At 33.3% G+C, this 19,591-nt stretch overlaps 1 protein-coding gene across 3 annotated transcripts; it reads left to right on the top strand.

The window, feature by feature from the left end:
- Positions 1–3,371: 3,371 nt before the first annotated feature.
- LOC131160403 (uncharacterized) lies at positions 3,372–8,934 on the top strand. Of its 3 annotated transcripts, XM_058116061.1 has the most exons (10): positions 3,748–4,103; positions 4,197–4,287; positions 4,490–4,524; positions 4,614–4,862; positions 6,298–6,369; positions 6,555–6,622; positions 6,747–6,897; positions 7,254–7,334; positions 7,429–7,518; positions 8,525–8,934. In XM_058116061.1, exons 4-10 carry the CDS (start codon positions 4,614–4,616, stop codon positions 8,603–8,605), a joined length of 792 nt encoding a protein of 263 aa, XP_057972044.1. In that variant the 5' UTR covers positions 3,748–4,103; positions 4,197–4,287; positions 4,490–4,524; the 3' UTR covers positions 8,606–8,934. The 3 variants fall into 3 exon arrangements, with proteins under 3 accessions (XP_057972043.1, XP_057972042.1, XP_057972044.1); XM_058116059.1 differs by lacking the exons at positions 3,748–4,103; positions 4,197–4,287 and adding an exon at positions 3,378–3,672; XM_058116060.1 differs by lacking the exons at positions 3,748–4,103; positions 4,197–4,287 and adding an exon at positions 3,372–3,672 and having other exon boundaries at positions 4,490–4,862.
- The last annotated feature ends 10,657 nt before the right edge of the window (positions 8,935–19,591 follow it).

Raw genomic sequence — 19,591 nt, 5'->3', positions numbered from 1 at the left:
AGAAACTGCTGATGTTGATAAAGATGATGATGCTGCAGATGCCGATGACGATTGATCTTAGCTATTTTTGATGTTTTTGATCTTAAAAGTTGTTGATCTTAGTTAATGTTCTTATCTTAGCTTTTTGGTTGTATTGACATTTAGTACTTTTTGGTTTGCTTCTCTAGACTTTTGACTATACGTGTATTACTCTGGAAGAATATGATATTTTTCTTTTGTATGCTCTGTTATGCCTATGCTTGTTGATTTTCTTTCGCTTTTTGATTGATATCAAAAGAGGGAGAATATTTGTAAGAGCAAAAGAAGAAGATATATAACATATGACTAAAACAAAAAATATACAAGATACAATTGTTTGAATGATTGAAAAGATATACATGATACAACTTTGTTCAATGATTTAAATGATTAAATAATTAGAAACTCTATTCAACTTTATTTGACTATTTGATATTAATGGATTTTGAATCTAAGTTTGAGTACTGAAATTTTATTATTACATACATGCTTATTGTAAGGAGGAGCCTTTTTAAGGTTCACTCCCTTTTGTTCCAAATTTGTCATCATCAAAAGGAGGGAGATTGTTGACCTAATAAGGCTTACGATTCTTATTTTGATGATAAAAAATCAAGAGAATTTAATATGTTTTGAAGTTGTAATGTTTCAGGAATCACATATTAGAAAGCTCAAGATCAAGTAAATGAAAATATGCAAACAAATGGTTGAAGCAAAGTTTAGATCAAAGGGTGACAAAGCTTAAAATTTGATAAAAAAACCATAAAAGCTTAAAGTCTGACAAATATCGTGGAAGTTCAAAGAATGTTGAAATGTAAGATGGACTCAAATCAAGGACATACACGAAGACTTCAAGAATTGAAGGATTTAGAGTCCTATGAAAGTCGTTTGTAAGTACTTCAAGCAAAAATCAATATAAATGCATTGAAGCTCATTAGGGAAAGTTAAAATCCTAGAAATCATTTTTTAAAGACCCTGAAATATGTTTTGTAAAGTTATATATTATAAAGGTCCAAAGAGAAAAGAGTTTTTAAAATAAAAATCTTGAATTTTTTTTTTTTTAAATGCCCAGGCACCTGGCATAAAACCCACAAGCGACTAACCTTTTTATATTTTTCAAGATACATAGACAGAAATGTGACAAGTGCTTTAGCATAGCCAGACAGGCGCCTGCCTTGTCAATTGCGGCGATTGATGGTGTTTCGACAGGAGTCTGCCAGTACACACTGACTTTCAAAATTAAACTGAGATAGGCACCTGACCCTGTGTGACAGGCAACTACCATTCAAAAGTTTTTTTTTTTTTAAATTACAAACGGAAAAGTTTCAAAAATTGATTTATTGGGCTCCAAACTTCGTGCAAACTTGAGAAACACTCCAAGTAAACTTAGGGAACAAGGAATTAACTTTTTAAACTTTATATATAGCCCCTAAGGCAACGTTTTTTATTACCAAGAAATATTTTTAGCAATCAACATACTCTCAAGTGCTCTCAATTCTCTAAGGCTATCTTGCTCACACCTTACTGATATTTCAACCGAGTTTTTGTCAAACTTCTCACACCGAAATTGAGCTTTAAGTCTGAATCTTTCAAGGATCAAATCAGTGATAGATTTACATTGAGCTTCAATTTCATTATATTGAGTTTTACATTGAAGTATACTTTGTGCTTATACTTCTACTAACCTACTCTATTTGAGAGTGATTCTTGTATACAAATCTCTTCTTCTTCTTATTTCTTGTTTTTTGACACTTTAGGACTTTTGGATCTTTGTAACCAAGCGTGAGATATCACTTGAAGAGGGATCTCTATCCTTAAAGAGGGACTTGTAAAGGTTTGCTCCGCCTGAAAAAGAATGCTATAGTGGAATCCTTAGGTGGTATTGGCCTAAGGCAAGGACGTAGGCTAGGGATAAGCCAAACCTCATAAAAATCTTGGTCTCACTCTTACCCTTCTCTTTATTTTTAGCATATATATATATTGTGTGATGTGTATGCTAAGTGCAGGTTGCTGAAAATCAAAACCAAGGTTAAGAAGACTCTTAACTTAAGAAAGTACGTTTGATTAAACTTTTGCGGAAACTCAAAAGGGAGTATGTTGTTTAATTGTTTGCGGAAATCTTAGTCGCGAGAGCAAGCAAAATTCATTCATATATACAGGGCTACAAACAAACATCTTGAGTACCTACAAAAGTTGAAAATTGCCAAAGAGTTATCTTGATTTGGTATTTTGTGGTTGATTGGTTTAATTGTTGATTGGTTAAATATTGGTTTGTGGATGGATTATTCGATTAAGTTTTTGTTGTGTGATTGCTAAATAAATAAAAGGTTAAGATTTTTTTAAAAAAAGAATTAAAAGAAAATTTTAATAACCCAATTCATCCCTCATCTTATGGGACTACACCTTAGTTTTTATATCTCATACGCTCGTGGAGTACATATAGCCGAATCACATAAAATTTCTATCTTGTCTTTATTTATTTTTCTACATCTTTTATAACAATTGCAAACTAAGCATTATGTATGTTATACATATTCAAACATAGTTAAGCACTTTTTATGAATTCTTTTATTTTATACATATCCCAACCTAGGGCTATAGTGCATCACATGCCAACATCAATAAAAGCACTAATTTTTTTAACCAACATTTGCTTTGTGGGTTTCAAATCTACTATTCTTCAACCATTACCTGTAGTTTTTTAATTGACCAACACAAATCGAACAAAAAATTTTGAGGTTCGACAAATCCACAACTTCAAACTTATCATACCAAGACAAACTTCTTCAATCCAACCTTAAAATTAGCCATTTCAGAGAGAATTCCGTACCTTGCATTGGGAACGATTGATTTATTGAAGTTTGTGAATTATGGTTACTTCCATTTTGTGAAGGAGATGTTATGTAGTGGTGCTCATTACATGATGGGGGTGCTAACTTGGATGTTCCGTCTCCTCTCCTTAATGTCCATTGCATTTCTTTTATGACATATATTGAACCAATTCACTAACTTTGAGGACTATATTTATAGAAATTATAGTGACAAGTTTGATGACTATGATTATCTTTAACCCAAACTATATATATATACTAAAACTTACTTTTATTGTATTTTACTTAAAATATATACATAAATTTTTAGATCTAAATTATAAATTTCAAGGTATTAAATATAGGGTAAAATAAAAGCCTTTATATAGGGGTAAAATAAAGTGCCTTTTTTAATGTTTGGCTTTGAATTGGTACTATTGGATAGGTGAGTAAAAGCATTTTTATGTTTTGCCTTCCATAGGTTAAAAGAAGAAGAAGAAAAACCGACGAGAACTCAAACGACACCTACATTTCTCGTGAGCTGTCGCGATAAATTGAGAGTTTACCGCAAAACCGGTGAGTAAGCGGAATCGGGGCGGTCGTGGGCTGCCTTGCCGTTAGAAATCCCTCAGCTTTCCCTCGCCTGAGAGAGAGAGAGAGAGAGAGAGAGAGAGACACACACACACACACACACACAGATGATATATCAAGCGATGGAGAGTGGCGCTCCAGCGATCACACTCAATCTCTTGCTTGGTGCCGATAGAAGAAATCTTGCGGGAAGAAATCTTAACAGAGGAAAAGGATAGCTTTCTTCTATCGCTTTCCTCAGCTCAATCCTATTCTTGTAAGCTTCTATCTCCTTTTCTCTTATTTCATCTTTGCTTGTTGATTTATATGTATTGAAAGGATATTGATTTGTGAAGGAACTGTTATTTTCTCGGTTTCCTTTTGCTCTCTCTCTCTCTCTCTCTCTCTCTCTCTCTCTCTCTCTCTCTCTCTCTCTCTCTCTCTCTCTCTCTTTGGAGTTTGTGTTTCTGATTTGAATTTGCTGCCGTTTTGGTTTGCTTGTTTGTTTTCTTTTGCTTTTGGCTTCTGGGTTTCTGTTTTTGAATGTGGGTCTCATTTACTTACAAAAATTTTCGAGCAAAAAATATTGGATCTGGGACTTGCTGCCATTTTCATCGTCTCCTTTTTTCCTTAAGTATTCTTTCGCTTTGGTTTTCTGGTTCTCTGTTTTAGAGCTACTCCCTTGTACCTTTTCTATTGCTGATAAAGGTACTTTTACTTCTGTTTTTTTCGTCATTCCTCAGCTTTATACGTCTCATCTTCTTTTATTTTGATGGTTTGATTTCGGGTGTGATAATGCAGCTTGAATATTGCTTTTTGAGTGGTTCCTGTCGTTTCTTCCTTGGCTTCTTGGCACAACGCTTTCCAATTCCATAGGCGTTTCTTTCAGGATGTATTGATTTTCATCCTTTCCCTCAACTAACGGGTTTTGCTTTGCAGCAATCTTTGAAATCCTTGCTCCTCTCTCTCTCTCTCTCTGGTTATGGATAGCAATTTGAGAACTCATGATTAATTTTCTTTTGAGTTTTCATTTTTTTGCCCGTCTCTAGCTTTATGTTTCCTGATCCTCTAAAACTGTTTGATATTGGATGCAGGGGTACATACTTGGGATTTTATTTTCTGGATTCTGGTAAAGGAGATTACATTGTGCAGAAGCCTAGCTAGAGCTTTACGTTATTTGTTATTATTGATAATATTTTTTGGGTGTTAATTTGAAAGATGGGGGATCATTTTGTTCTACTTGTGGATCGATTACTCACTGAATCCACCCTCGAAGCTGCTATAGAGAGCAGAAACAGATTCTCGCAAGCGACAAAATTAGCAAGTTTAGCTTTGATTACTGATACCCACAGAATGGACATGGATATTGGTTCATCTCCAAGGGAGTTACTTGAGTGTAGGATTTGCCATGATGAGGATGAAGACTCGAACATGGAGATTCCATGTTCTTGCTGTGGCAGCTTGAAGGTCGGTCAGTAATATATGTTTGTTTACTAGCTTTTCCATTTGGAAGTTGCCTTAATCTTATATCCTGGTTTTAATTAAGGTATTAAAAATCTCTTTAACTGTTATTTTTTCTTTTTCTTTTTAGATTTGATCTTTATTTGCTTAACTAAATTTAAGTTGAATAAGAGCATTTGCAACCATTTGGAGAAAAATTCCTAAATTATTTCCAAATTTCAATACTGAAATTTGATTTTTTCATTGACTGTAAATTATCTTACAAGCAAGCACATACTGTTATAAATTCCCAGTTGATGGAATCTTTTGAATGATTTCATATATATTAAAATGTTTAGCTGCCCCACGTTTTCTTTCTACTCAAATTTCATTGGCTGATTTTTTTTTTCTTTTTTAAGGAACTGCTGGCCTGCATAACTGGTTATTTTCCTTTTATCTAGAATTCCTAGTTTGCTAGGCAAATTTTCCGTTTTCAAATTTTTTTCCTTCTTTTTTGGGGCTTAGAAGGGCGCAGTGGATTGGGATGGGAAGGACACAGCGGGACTGTGACTCATACAACTAGCAGCCTTAGACACTAGGAAATTAGAATCAAACTTTTGTTAGAAATGCATGGGTGACCATGCCATAATTTGTTGAAAGGTATCTATTCCAAGGCAATATTTTTATTTTCAAATTGTTTAAATTTAATATGTAGATCATAACAGAAGAACATAATATATTGCATGCTCTATCAACAATTTAAAATTTTTAAATTGAATTTTATTTTCATTGGGTTACTGATGTGACAAGTTTTTTTTTTCCCTGGGCGCGGGGGGGAGGGCATTTTCATTTTCTTTGAAGCATATAAACTTTTACTCATATGTTAATCAATCAAGTATGTGCATCTACTATTTTCAAATTTTTGTTTCATTAAAGTATTACCAATGCTTTAAAAATGTAACAAACCAGTGAATGCTGAAAAGATGGACAATGCAGATGCTGATATATGGATTTATTGTCTGGAATTTTATTCACTGAGCAGTTATCACTTGTTATGCTCATTGGGTATCATCTCTGAATCCGTATCAGACTATAGATAAAAGGAAACGCCATTATACTGTAAAGATTAAACATCTTTTTTTATTTCTTGTTTCCCAACCATTATGATATCAAACCTATATCTCCTCCCTTAGTTTCGTCTCAGATATTGTGCCAAGATATGGGACATAAATTATAGTTTACACTTCTCTTAATATTGTATAAGGATCCATGTATCTGCAGTTTATGTTTGATCTTGTGCAACTTTGGTCATTTTGTTGTGTTTTTTTTGTTTTTGTTTTTCTTGCCTTTGTCACAAAAAAATTTCCCCTCCTTTTCCCTTTCTATATATTTTTGCATGCTAATTTCTGCTTCTTTTTTCAGATGGTTCCAGTGCAATTACTAGTTTTCTTTATTTTTGTAGTATGCTCATCGTGGCTGTGTTCAAAGGTGGTGCAATGAAAAAGGTGACACTATCTGTGAGATTTGCCACCAGGTCTGCCATTTTCATCTTTAATGTTATCAACTAGTTACATATAATCATTTTGCAAGGTTCCGCATTTTTACTTTATCTGAATCTTAAACTTCTGTTTTGCGTTTCTTTTTTCTTTCCATAATTTTGCTATAAAATATGAAGGAATGGTTCTCAGCTTCATTTCTATTGAATGTTTGAGGTTACAGCAATTCAAACCAGATTATACAGCACCACCTCCTCTCTTTCATTGTGGTGGTGTTCCTATGAACTTCAGGTCTTCCCCCATCCTCTCTCTCTCTCTCTCTCTCTCTCTCTCTCTCTCTAATTTTTTGTTGCAATGGATCTAATTTCTCCTTTAAATAGTTACATGACATCTACAATCATGTGATTTGTCTCAGGGGAAATTGGGAGATTTCCAGGAGGGACTTGCATAATCCTCAATTTATTGCTATGGTTGCTACTGATCAAAATTTTCTGGATCCTGACTTTGATTTGTATTCGGCTCCGACTCCAAGAAGCCTGGTTTGCTGTCGTATAGTTGCTATAATTGTAAAACCCTCTCTCTCTCTTTCGTGTACCTTACAATGTTATTAGTTGAATTGACTCAAGTTGCTCTATTTGTGTAAAAATAAATTATAAATTGGGACTCTGTCCTATTGTTATCGTTGTAATAATTCATCCTTTGTCAGAGGTAGATTTGAATATCTGATAGATTAGTATTCGATTTTCCTTATGCAAGCTAGTGCCGTATTCTGGTCCCTACAGCCTAAGCTCCTGTCAGCATTTAATCAAAGTATCATACCAGTTAACTGATCCGACTATTTTCTAAAATCAGGTCCTTTTGATTTTATATTTTATATTATAATATAGTTGTTTATTATATATATATATTTATATTATTGCAGTTCGTGATCCTTCTTGTGTTACGCCACACACTACCAATTATAATTAGTGGAGCTGGAGAATATTCATTTACACTGTTCATGGTAAGACTGGGTAGTACACTTTCATGTAAAAGATTATTACACTATAATCTTTGATGATGTCCAAGAAATAGATAATTCTTTCTTTATTTTGCAGTTACTGGTCTTGAGAACCATTGGGATACTTTTGCCTATCTACGTCATGGTTAGAGCATTTACAGCCATTCTACGTCGGAGACACCAACAGGTCAGTAGTGAATCAGCTGTTCTCAGGGATTGTAGGTCTTGTGAAGCTGCTGGGTTCTGCATTTAGACTTTGCTTGACTCACCAAACTTAGATGTCTAAGCCCCCTAGCTGCCTCCCAAGTTCCAAATCTTTGATAAATACCAAAGTTGTGCAATTCATCCTTCATTTCCACCTTTCCACATTCTATAATGATAATGGAGTGGCTTTCAAAGTTTTGTTGATCACTGATCTCATGACAACAGAACACAGCTAAATCTATCCAAGAATGGTTGAAACATATTTGTTGATTAAATTTTGAATTGGTCAAAATCTAAATATTGTTGACTTGCCTGCCATACCAAGGAAGGCCAAAAAACTCCCATTTGGAATTTGTTGTATAAAATCTAATGCTAACTTTGATGCCAGTTTTTGTTTCGTGGAGTAGTGACATTTTTTCTTTTTATGGTCAACAGACAACAGCTATGGTTTCGTTCCAAAAATCAATACATACCAACTTTTAGCATTAGAATATTTCAAACAATTAAAATTATCTTTTCTACATTTTTTTGAGCCATGTTGTAACAATCTTAACCAATAACACCGGTTTGCTGAGATCGGTAGGCAATGATGGATTTAAATCTAGAGGTCTCTGTACTTCAAAACAACCATCTTGCTAATTGTTAGTGGTATCTATAGGAGTAGTACCAGGATTTTGTGTTGGCAGTTTGTATTCAGTTTAGTGATCTTTTTGTTTGATGAGAAGGATATGGGGACTACATAATGTTTTGAATAAGGTTCCCCCCAACCACTACGCCCCGCCCTACACCCCCACAAAAAGAAAAAAAAAAAAAAATTTCTTAGTTTATTTATTTAGAATCAAATTGCCTTGCTGGTCCATGTAGTTGATGTTTATATTACGGGTAAATAGCGTTTGTGCAAAGCTTACTGGCTGCCTTCTTTCTATTGTTTTTAGTACCTAAATTTTGGTTCAAAGCTGTTTGTGCTTTTAATTTTTCCCATGCACTAGGATCCTCGCCTGGCTGCATTTGAGGAAGAGAACGATCTACCACAACTGCAGCCTCAGCCACATTTCATTCATATCCAGTGATTGCTGAAACAACCATGAATGTGAAGTTTCATCAAGCACCACAGGACAACCAGATGTACCGCCACAAACTGCTCGATTCCATGAGGATGCTCCCATGTTTGTCATGGGCTGTGAAATATGATATCCAACTTGAATGGTTCAGTACTAACCTCAGAGAAGGCGTTCTCATATCTGTCATGGGGTGTGAAACATGTATTTTTCTAAAAATATTGCACTACCAAGCACGATCATGTTCAAATTGTGAATTCTTCCAGGATAGCAGATCCATGCTTTATGTAGAGGGAGTTGTAAATTGTTTAATACAAGAAAAAAAAGGTCCACTTTTGACACTGCTTTGAAGAAGTCTGAAAAGATATCGAGCAAAAAAGAGAAAAGAAGCCTCGCTCTTTGTTTCAAAGCATAGAATTCGATATATGAGTTTGAATTTATGTGGATTTAGAAACAAATAGTGTAGAATTTATTGATTTATTTTTTTAATTTAAAACTCTAAAATTTATGTTCCCAAACATTACCTTAGTTTATAGTAATTTAAGAGATTTTCTTCTATTTCGGTTTTACTTTTTTTAGTAATATCCAAGTCGGAAGATTGGAACTTGTTTCTTACAAACTTTGTTAGGATACATTGTTTTGAATGTTGATACCTTATTTTGTTTGTGGGGTTGATTAAACCAAAATTTGGGATAATTTGGAGGGAAATGAGCAATTAGGGGTAAATTCTGGATCTAAAGTCATCAGTTAGAGCATTAATCTCCCTCTTGGTGTTTTTAGTATGCAAATTGTGTCTTCGGAATATTTTGAGGCCTCAATTTCATGTTTTTAAGGTTTTTTGAAGTTAAAATAGGGTGTTAACCTTGTTTTAATTGAAATCCAATGAAGGATAAGCCTTGGATATTACCCAAACACCTTGTTAAGATGAGGAGAACATTCTTTTAGGTCAAAGGGGGCAAATTTTGAATTTGGGAGCTAGGGCATGCTAGTTCCCTTGTTCCTCATAAAGAGGAGGTTATGAAGGGAGACCAAGTTGGGAAACACACAGAGATCAACACAAAGGAGAGTTGTGTGTAGGGAGAAAGAGAGAAAGGGAAGGAGATTGTCAAAATTGAGAGGTCAATGCCCAAGATAATTGAGTATTTAATCATGTAGTTTTCATTAAAATCTTGAGTATTTCATGCTCTAGATGTATATTATGGTCGAAGTTGATGCCTTGACATGTGTACGAAGGTAAGCTTGCTTGAACTTAGAGTTTCGTCCATAATATCATTGAAAGTTTGATTTTTTTTTTTTAATGACTTAAAACTCTATTTTCTCTGCTATAAGGTCATGGTTAGGTATAGGGAGAGTATTTGGATGGTTTAGAGAGAGAAAAGCATGGGAGAGAGGTCACGGGAGGTCTTAGCTAGTCAAAAAAGAGGGAAGAGTACAAAGCTTCAAAAGAACATATTTCTACATGCATGGGGTGTCCAAAAGGTAAATAATAGGAAAAAACAAAGTCCCTAGGGTCAAAATGCAAAAAAATAGTACAAGGGGTTTCAATAAGCTCAAAATTCAGTCGTTCCTATGATCGCCAGCAAACAACTGACTAAGAGAGTTGCAGGTTGGTTTTGGGAGGATTTAGGTTGATTTTTTGGTCGAAAAAGACTCCTATGGTCGAAAGGAGTTGAATAAAGGTGATGTCATTCAATTTAGATGCCAAATGAAGCCAATATAAGGTTATTTATTTATTTATTTTTTTATTTTTTGTTTTAAAGTTTCAGCATCATTGTTAGGGTAGATGTTGGAATAGTGTCTCTGACGTCTAGCTTTTCCCTTTGCATATTGTGTGTGTGCCAACCCCTTGGACTAGTTGAATGGTCCGACCGATAGGTTGATCGGTGAATTCTATTTATTTATGTATTGGGTAAAAGATATTAACCTCCCATGAGGTTTGACAAAAAGATAATGATCTCACATGAGACTTCAAAAATTTTAGAGACCTTCCCCGAGATTTTAGAAATTCCATAGACCTCTTCTGAGGTTTGTCAAAAGACACAAACGTCCCCTTCTATTTTGCAAAAAGACAATTTCTTTTAGGGGAGGTTGCAAACTTTGGGGAAAGTGTGTAGCATTTTTGAAACGTCAGGGGAGGTTTGTGACATTTTTGGAACCTTAGGGAATGTCTCCATCTATTTTTCAAACCTCAGGGGAGGTGAGTGTATTTTTTCCTTATTTATTTAATTTAATAAATTTGTTTTAAACTTAGAAAATCAATAAAAACTATTTTTAAATGGCAAAAAATTATGAAAAAATAGGAGGTAACCTAAAAAAATTATTTTTTATTTTAAAACCATTTAATTAATTAATTTACTATTTTTTTTATTTTTTCTTTAATGTGGCTATTTTTAATTTAAAATATTTTTTTAAAGTTTGTATTTAACTTTCTGTTTAGCAATTTTGGTGAATGTTTTTTTCATTTAAATATTTGGATTTTAAATTCATTTTTATTCTTTTTAGAATGTTTTAAATTAATTTTCCTATTTTCTCTTGTATTTTTAGCCTTTATAAATTGTTAAAAATCCATAAAAAATAATAGAAAATTCTTGAAAAGTATTAGGAATTAAAAAAGGGGTTTTTGTTCCATTTTAAAAAATTTTAAAGTGTTTTAAGGTGGTTTGCATCCTAATTTGATTATGAGCGTCAAAGAATGTAAGGTATCAAGCCCCGACAATGCATGGTACCTTGTTTTGTGTGCAATATCTATTTGTGAAGGATTGAGTGATTGATTTCTGTCAAGATGCAATAGAATGATGCTCTTAGGAAGCTTGTTTAAAGGAGTTCATGTTGGTTTGAATTGCATACATGCCCTTAATATATGTGTTACCGTTTGCTATAATGTGATTGAGATTTATTGCAAAGTTGATGCTTGATTTCTTATCTGAATGTGGGAATGGATTGAATATTTGGAAATGTGAAAACATTAAACTATAATTAATGAACTCGACGATGGATCCTCAAAGGACATGTTATCGTTCTTTGTGTGGTTTTTGAGGTGAAAGAAGCCTTACAATGTTGACGGGTTACCCGATGATTGTAAGGTGGAACATTATCTAAAAGATATAAAAAATATTTAAAAAAAAATTTAGTTAAGAGTATTAGTGACGGTTTGGGCGAACCATCACTAATAATGGGGTATTAGTGACGGTTTTGAAACTGTCACTAGAAGTTTTTATTTAAAAAATATTTTAAAAAAATTTAGTTAAGAGTATTAGTGACGGTTTGGGCCAACCGTCACTAATAATGGGGTATAAGTGACGGTTTTGAAACCGTCACTAATAATTTTCATTTAAAAATATTTTTAAAAAATTTAGTTAAAAGTATTAGTGACGGTTTTCCCAAACCGTCACTAATAATGGGGTATTAGTGACAGTTTTTAAATCGTCACTAATAGTTTTTTATTTAAAAAATATTTTAAAAAAATTTAGTTAAGAGTATTAGTGACAGTTTGGCGAACCGTCACTAATAATGGGGTATTAGTGACGGTTTTGAAACCGTCACTAATAGTTTTCATTTAAAAAATATTTAAAAAAAATTTAGTTAAAAGTATTAGTGATGGTTTGGAGAACTATTAGTGACAGTTTTGAAACTATCATTGATGCTCGAAATCTTAAATTCCCACACTTTCCCCAAATTTCATTCTGCTCCTCCCTCGCGCGGTCTCTTTTTCTTCCCAAATTTCTTCCGCTCTCTCCCTCACCCGCTTTCGCCCGCAGGCCACTCACCCACGCCCTCCGCTTCTCTCTCGGTGGTAGCTCCGCCACCAACTCGGAGGTCCTTTCGTCTTCCACCTCCACACCATCCACCTCCACACCAACAAGGGGTTTAGGGTTCAGAACTCGCCCCTCCCTCTCAATATTATCCGATGCACCCCTACCGTTTACGATCTTCCTCCTGCACTGAGCCGTTCCCTCTCCCATCGCCACCGTCCATTGATTGGACTTTCCATGATGACCCTCATCTCGATCCACGACGCCGTCTCGGCCGACGGTAACCACAACACTATGTACTCTCCGGCAAAGGAGAAGGCCGCCAACAGAGGCACTTATGTTTGCCGGTCACCTCTTCTCCTTCGCCGGTTCTGTCAAATGGTCACTGCATCCAAAGCGAAGCTTTTAATTGGGTATGTGTGCTCTCTGCGTCCTCGTTCTGCTCACTTCCAAAATCAGTTCCTTTATGGGTTGGAACCCCCCGAACCTTCCTCTGTCTCTTCTTCTAGGTAAATGTTTTACTTTTATTTTGTTTATGTTTTTAATTTAAGCTTAAATTTTGTTTGATTTTATGTTTGATTTTATGTATTGGGTGTTTTGGGTCGTTACACCTTTGAGTTTTTTGGCAACTTCTATCATTAAGGGACCTTAGCCGTGAACTTATTGATACTTGTAAATTTTCTGGCTTTTTTGTAAGCACCTATTAAATTTTAAGTAATGGATGCGGTCAACTGCATACAATTTTTACTATTTGTATGAACCTTTGATTTGATTTTATTTGTGCAAGTTTGCTGTTTCTAAATCTACATGTATCAAACTACATTGTATTTTGATGTTTTCTCTAAGGCTATAAGGTAACTACATGTGTAAAATAATTTTTGTTCTTTGAGAAATTGGCTGAATTCCTCTTCACAAAGACCAAATTTTCATTTCTCCAACTATTACTTTGATTAATTATTTCACTAGAAGCTTCATTTTCAGTTTCTATATGCATTGTTTTCTATAAGACAGTTTAGTGGTTTACTATTCCACAAACCTTGGAGTAGATTAGAATTTTGAACATGCAAACGTCAATAGGTTTACAACAAATTGATTGTTAGCAGAGTATAGATGCGATAATAATGAAAGTATTGGTACCATTGTTTTTTGTCCCACATTGGTAGAATACTTCCACATTAGTATAAAAGATTGTTTTAATTTCCTATCATGCCTGGTTCTTTGGGGACAAATTGTTTTCTTAGACTAATATTAGATGGGATTGTGACTTTTGAGACTATTTCTAAAGCTGATCTTTCAAATATCATAAGCTATAGAATTCCAGTAACTCTTGCTTCCATGTTTTAATGGTTAGTGCTGTTGAAAAAAAAATTAAAATGACAAGAAAATTATAATGACATAGTTGGAAAATGGAGTTAGGAGAGACATTGACTATGTGATCTTTAAGAGGATTTGCACCCCCTATATGTGAGACTGGTGCCGGATTTCCAACAATTAGAATTTAGATTTTGGATTTCATTTATATTTAATTCATGGGGGAATGTTATTAAGCTTAAAAAAAAAAATCTTTCTCATGGACTTAATGGTGTAAGGTAAACATCTTTTATATTTATTTAATTTAATATTCATGTACTTGTGAATTAATTAGGATATTATTATTGATGATTAGCTTGTTATAAGAAATTTGGCAATTGATATCTGAGCCAATTTCCTAAAGTCATCCATAGTTGTGAGCATGAAAAAAATTAAATTTTTTTTTTCTGTTTTAACATTTCAAATTAATGGATGTATGTTATGATAATTTTTTAGCAACTAATCAAATTTTTATAACGATTTTGATTGACATGGACTAAATATAAGTTTAGAAGCTCTTGGTCCTGAGCAGTCTCATATGTTTTGTTTCCAAAAAAAATTTTGCGCGCTTTTATTGATGAAGAACGGGCTATAGTCAAGTGATAATATTTTATAAAAATTGAAGTTGTAGTTCTAACATTATCCTCCATATCGCATGTATAACGTGGTTTTTGTGTTTTGCCCAATTCCCTTATTATGATCAAAATTTTAACTTTTGTAGAGTTTTGCGAAAGTAAAATTTGTAGATAATTGTTAATATATTTATTCTGAGAATATCGATATCATTTGTAATATAAAAAATTGTTATTGGATTATGACAATCTTCTTTTAATGAAGTTATCAAGAACAATGAATAATTCATAAAGTAACTTAAGGAGTCTGACAATTTCCACTACTATTGTGATTTAATGAGACAAAAAGTAAATGACTATCAAGTGGATATATAGCTTTAATTGTTACAATACTTTAATAAGCATATTTATTAACGACATTTAAGATAAAGAAAAATAATGGTCAGAAAAGGAGTTGGTTGTTAAATTTTGTAGCTCATAACTAAGCTTAGGGACATTTCCTTTATAGAGGTCAAACTTCAGGCACCCTAAAATAATATAATTTATTATTTATTATTTATTTTTTTATTTTTTTTAGATGAATGAGGTTTAGATAAAGCTTTTTTAAACCAGTTTCTAAAATAGTTGCCCAAAAAATCAGCCCTACTTATGAATTAGTGTGAGAAATTGTCTAACTAAAGGATTGATTCCTTGTACATAGATGAACTAATCCATGCTAGGGTTTACAAATATGCAAACTAATGCATAAATAGGCTACCTACAACATAGTTCTTGCATTTATTATATTAATTTTTTTTTCTTGTTATCCTAAAAGGGATATCCTGATTATGACTTGAGACTTCGAACTTTCATGTTAAAGGATAGTATGAATATTTTGTTATTGACTATGAATGTTTGATTTGCTAGCATGCTGCATATCCTGTTTTGGATGCTTCCATTTTATTCTTTGGAGTTTATGATGGACATGGAGGTAAGAATCGGGAGGTTCAAGTACTCTTATAGTGGGATGGATGGTGGTGGCTGCATCAATGATTCTTTATCTAGTTTACCCGAAGTTTCTTTTCAAAATTGATTTGAAATGCGATAAGCCTGCCAATGTAGACAAAATGAATTTTAGTTTTTCATCTGATAGGTTGTTGCTTATAGTTAAGGTATGATTTAAATATTAGTTTTATTTTGCTTGAATCTTGATGCCCTTCTTGCGGTCATTAATATTGCATCCATAAGAAGGACATCAAGATTCAAGAGAAATAAAATTAATATTTAAATCATACCTTAACTATAAGTGACAACCTATCAGATGAAAGGCTAAAATTCATTTTGTCTACATTGGTAGGCTTATCGCATTTCAAATCAATTTTGAAAAGAAACTCTAGGTAAACTAAATAAAGATTCGTTGATGCAGCCACCACCATCCACAGCCTCGTCGTCCTTCTCTGTCATACGAGACCTCATTGTCCTTCATCACCCTCCATGACCTCGTCGTCTGCTCCATCACCATCAAGGTCGAGGATTCTGAAGTTGGGCCCTAGATTACAGATTGAACCTTATTGTTCGAGAACTTCGCCCTCGAGGATGACACTACAGCAAGCCATAGCTATCCATGCTGCCATGGTCTCTCACTGTCGAAGCTTGCATCACCATCACTACTAATTGTCCAATTTAAATTTGAATTTATATAATATATTTGTATTTGAATTTGAATTTTGAAATTGTATAATATATTTGTATTTAAATTTGAATTTGTATAATATATTTGTGTTTGAATTTAAATTTGTATAATATATTTGTATTTTTATTTAAATTTGAATTTGAATTTTTAATAATTTATGAATTTTTTAGCAATTATGGTTTAATGTTAGTATACAAAAATGTAATTGCAGATTTTTACAGAAATTAATAATTGGAAAAAAATTAATTTGAAATTATTAGTGACAATTTTAAAATCGTCACTACTAATTGTCTAATTTAAGTATTAGTGAAAGTTTCAAAACCGTCACTAATAATTATCTTTTTTTTTTTTTAAAGAGTTTTAGTGAAGGTTTTCAAACTGTCACTAATAATATAGTATTAGTGACAGTTTTAGAGTATTAGTGACGGCTTGAAAACCGTCACTAATAGTTGCCTGTAAGCAATAGTGATGGTTTTAGAGTATTAGTAACAGTTTGAAAACCGTCACTAATAGTTGACTGCGAGTAATAGTGACGATTTTCAAACCATCACTAATAATAGAGCATTAGTGACGAATTTGAAAGCGTCACTAATACTATGGCTTTAGTGAGGATTTTTTATTGAGCTGGTGTATAATTTATAGTGACAGACTTAGGTTTTTTAGTGACGGTTTTAATCCGTCACTAATACTCTATTATTAGTGACGGTTTCAAAAATTCGTCACCAATAAGTATTAGTAATGGGAGATATAGCGACTAGGTCAAGACCGTCACTAATACTCACAAAATCGTTACTAATACTTGAACCCTCACTAATAACCTTATTTTTTGTAGTGCAATGATAACCAATATGCTCCTTGATTTCAAGTATGAACCAAAATCAAATTTTCACCAACTTCCAATATGTAGCAAGTTCTTAATAAACATACACGCAAATTATAACCTTACAATAAAGTAAAGAGATTAGAGTAGAAGAGCTGAAGACCATATTTTTTACAAGGTTTGGCTAGAAGCCTACGTCCTTGCCCCAAGCAACACGCTGTGAGGATTTTCCTTTTCAACTTCGTTACTAGGTGAAGTTATAACCTCTCTCCCTCAAAGGTGGAGTTCGCCTCTCTAACAAGAATCTCCTCTCGCTATGCAACGATCCAACAATCTTGAATCATCAAAAAAACAAGAAACAAAGAGCAACTTTTGTTCGTACAAGTAAAACTTTCAGTTGGAATAGATTTGTACAATTGAATTTCAATATACTTTAGCAATAAACAATATAGACGAGTGAAGTTTAGTAAAATATCACCAGGGTTTTGATTAGATTTGAAAATCTCAGTAGAAAAAATTAGAGAATTATGGTGTGTATCAACAAGAGCACAACAATACTTCAGAGAAAATTTTAGCCAAAAAGCTTTGAACTTGTCATTCGTATATGCTTGATTGTTATTGTTAATTTATGAAAATAACAAGTATTTATAGAGTAATAAAGCATATAGCCGTGTTCCCCTAGTTACTTGCCTTATTTCTTAAGTTTTCTCCAAGTTTGGGAGTCAAGAAATCAATTTTTGAAACTTTCCCTCACTGTTTAAAATTTTAAATAAGAACTTAAGTTAATTATGACACAAGGGTCAGTCGCCTGACCCTTTTAAGTTCAACATATTTTGAAAACACAGTGTTGAGTCAGTCAATTGTGACCTGAGGGTTAGTTGCCTTTCTTGCCTTTATTTGCTTAAAATTGTCAGTATAATAATGTCAGCCGCCTGATGAAACTTCATCAGTCGCCTGTCATGTTTATAGCTTATATGATTTTCAAAACATTGATTCCAAAACTTTAAACTTTTAATTTTGGAAAACTTAAATGATAATTTTAAAAATATTTTCCATGATTTTCAAAAATGGGTCTCTAAATCAATAATAATTCCTAAGAGTTTCAAACTTCCATATTGAAATCGTGAAGTCTTACATGAGACTTTTTATAAACTATAACTTTATAAGCACTAAGTCTTCATGCATTTGCTTCCATTTTTTCTGTATATTTTGAGCTTTTTCTTCAATTAGCTTTAGCTTCATCATTACTTATGTTTTAAGCATAATCATCATTCAATCTCTTCACAGACTTGATCTTGATCTTTATAGAAGCATTTAAGCTCTGAAACTTCACTTAACCAAACATGTTAAGCACCCTTGATTTGTTATCATTAAAATAAGATTCTAAGCCTTGTTAGGCCAACAATCTCCCCCTTTTTGATGATGAAAAATAAGGAGTAAAAATGAGTAAGCCTTAATAAGGCTCCCCTTTACAATAAACATAATCTTAACAATATTTGTAAAGTAGATCATTATTCATATCATATCATGATTGCATTGTAGCTATCATTAAATTTCTTCAAACTCAATTTCATTTTATCGAGTTCAATTTAAGCTCATATTTCAAGATCAATGTCATACTCAAGTAATGTCATGCCTAGTTTTTCAATTCAGTTCATAGTTCATTAATGTTTCAATAATTCATCAATGTCAATTATCATGATTATGCTCAGTTTTGCCCAAAACATTTTCCCCTTTTGACATCAATTAAAAAGAGAAGGTTATCAAGAAAAAAAAAAAAAAATACAAAGTCTAATACATGGGGCCAATATAAACACATAATAGATATTACTATTCATCATGCATAAGAAGATAAACAAGAAATCCCAAAATAGCATGAGAAAAATGAAAAGAACACAAAAAAAATTATATCAAGTGCACATATTACAACAGAAGTTGGTTTTAGCAAAGAAAACATCTAAGCGCCAGTTGCATCTTCATCGTCATTTTCATCTTCATCTTCATCTTCTTCTTCATCTTCATCTTCTTCATCATCTTTATCTTGTGCTTTAGCATCACCAGAACTAATCTCCATTGGAGCCTTACCACATGACGAAGATGATCTAGCCATATGTTGTTAATCCGGCCAAGTCTTTGATCAAGAGAGGTGTAATTTGCTTGAAGAGATGTGTAATTTTCCTGAAGTGAGCTGAACCTGGAATGCATCTCACCACAAAAATTAGTGAGCTACTGTTGATAAGCAATGAACCAGGAAGGGGTATCATCTGCCTAAGGAGCAGGTTGCTGAACATGTGGCTGTTATTCCTAAGCTTGTCGTCATCTCCGACCATATTTCGGAAACCATCCTTGATCATGTTTCTCATATCCCATTTGCGTAGTAGAAGAGAAAAGATCATAATGGGTTCTCTTGATGAACATTGTGGATGGTGTGGCTACATTAAGATGTGCAAAGACAAGATTCAGAACACCGCCGTATGGAAGAATTACTCTGCGAGCTTCTTCTCTTGAAATCATCCATTTTAGAATTAAGCTTGGTAAGTCAAGCTTTTTACCTTTAACCAAGACCATATTACAAAGCAATCTAGATAAAAAACGTGGTCGTGTGATCCTATCCTTGGTAAAATGTTTTAAGTTGTAAGCTTCTATAGGATTTAAGCTTGCATGTTCAATTGATTATAAAGAGGAGGATGAACAAAATAGACAGGGGCTTCAGTCACAACGAGAGTTAGAAATTCCTTAGGTTAGAAATCTTGAGCCATAATCCAATATTGGCCAAGAGATGGACACTTAAACTCTCCTTGTTTGATATGTAGAATGGTTGCTAAGGTTTGT

The sequence above is a fragment of the Malania oleifera genome, chromosome 7, assembly GCF_029873635.1.
Source record: "Malania oleifera isolate guangnan ecotype guangnan chromosome 7, ASM2987363v1, whole genome shotgun sequence".
Classification (NCBI taxonomy): Eukaryota; Viridiplantae; Streptophyta; class Magnoliopsida; order Santalales; family Ximeniaceae; genus Malania; species Malania oleifera.
This window is presented reverse-complemented; position numbering and strand designations above follow the sequence as displayed.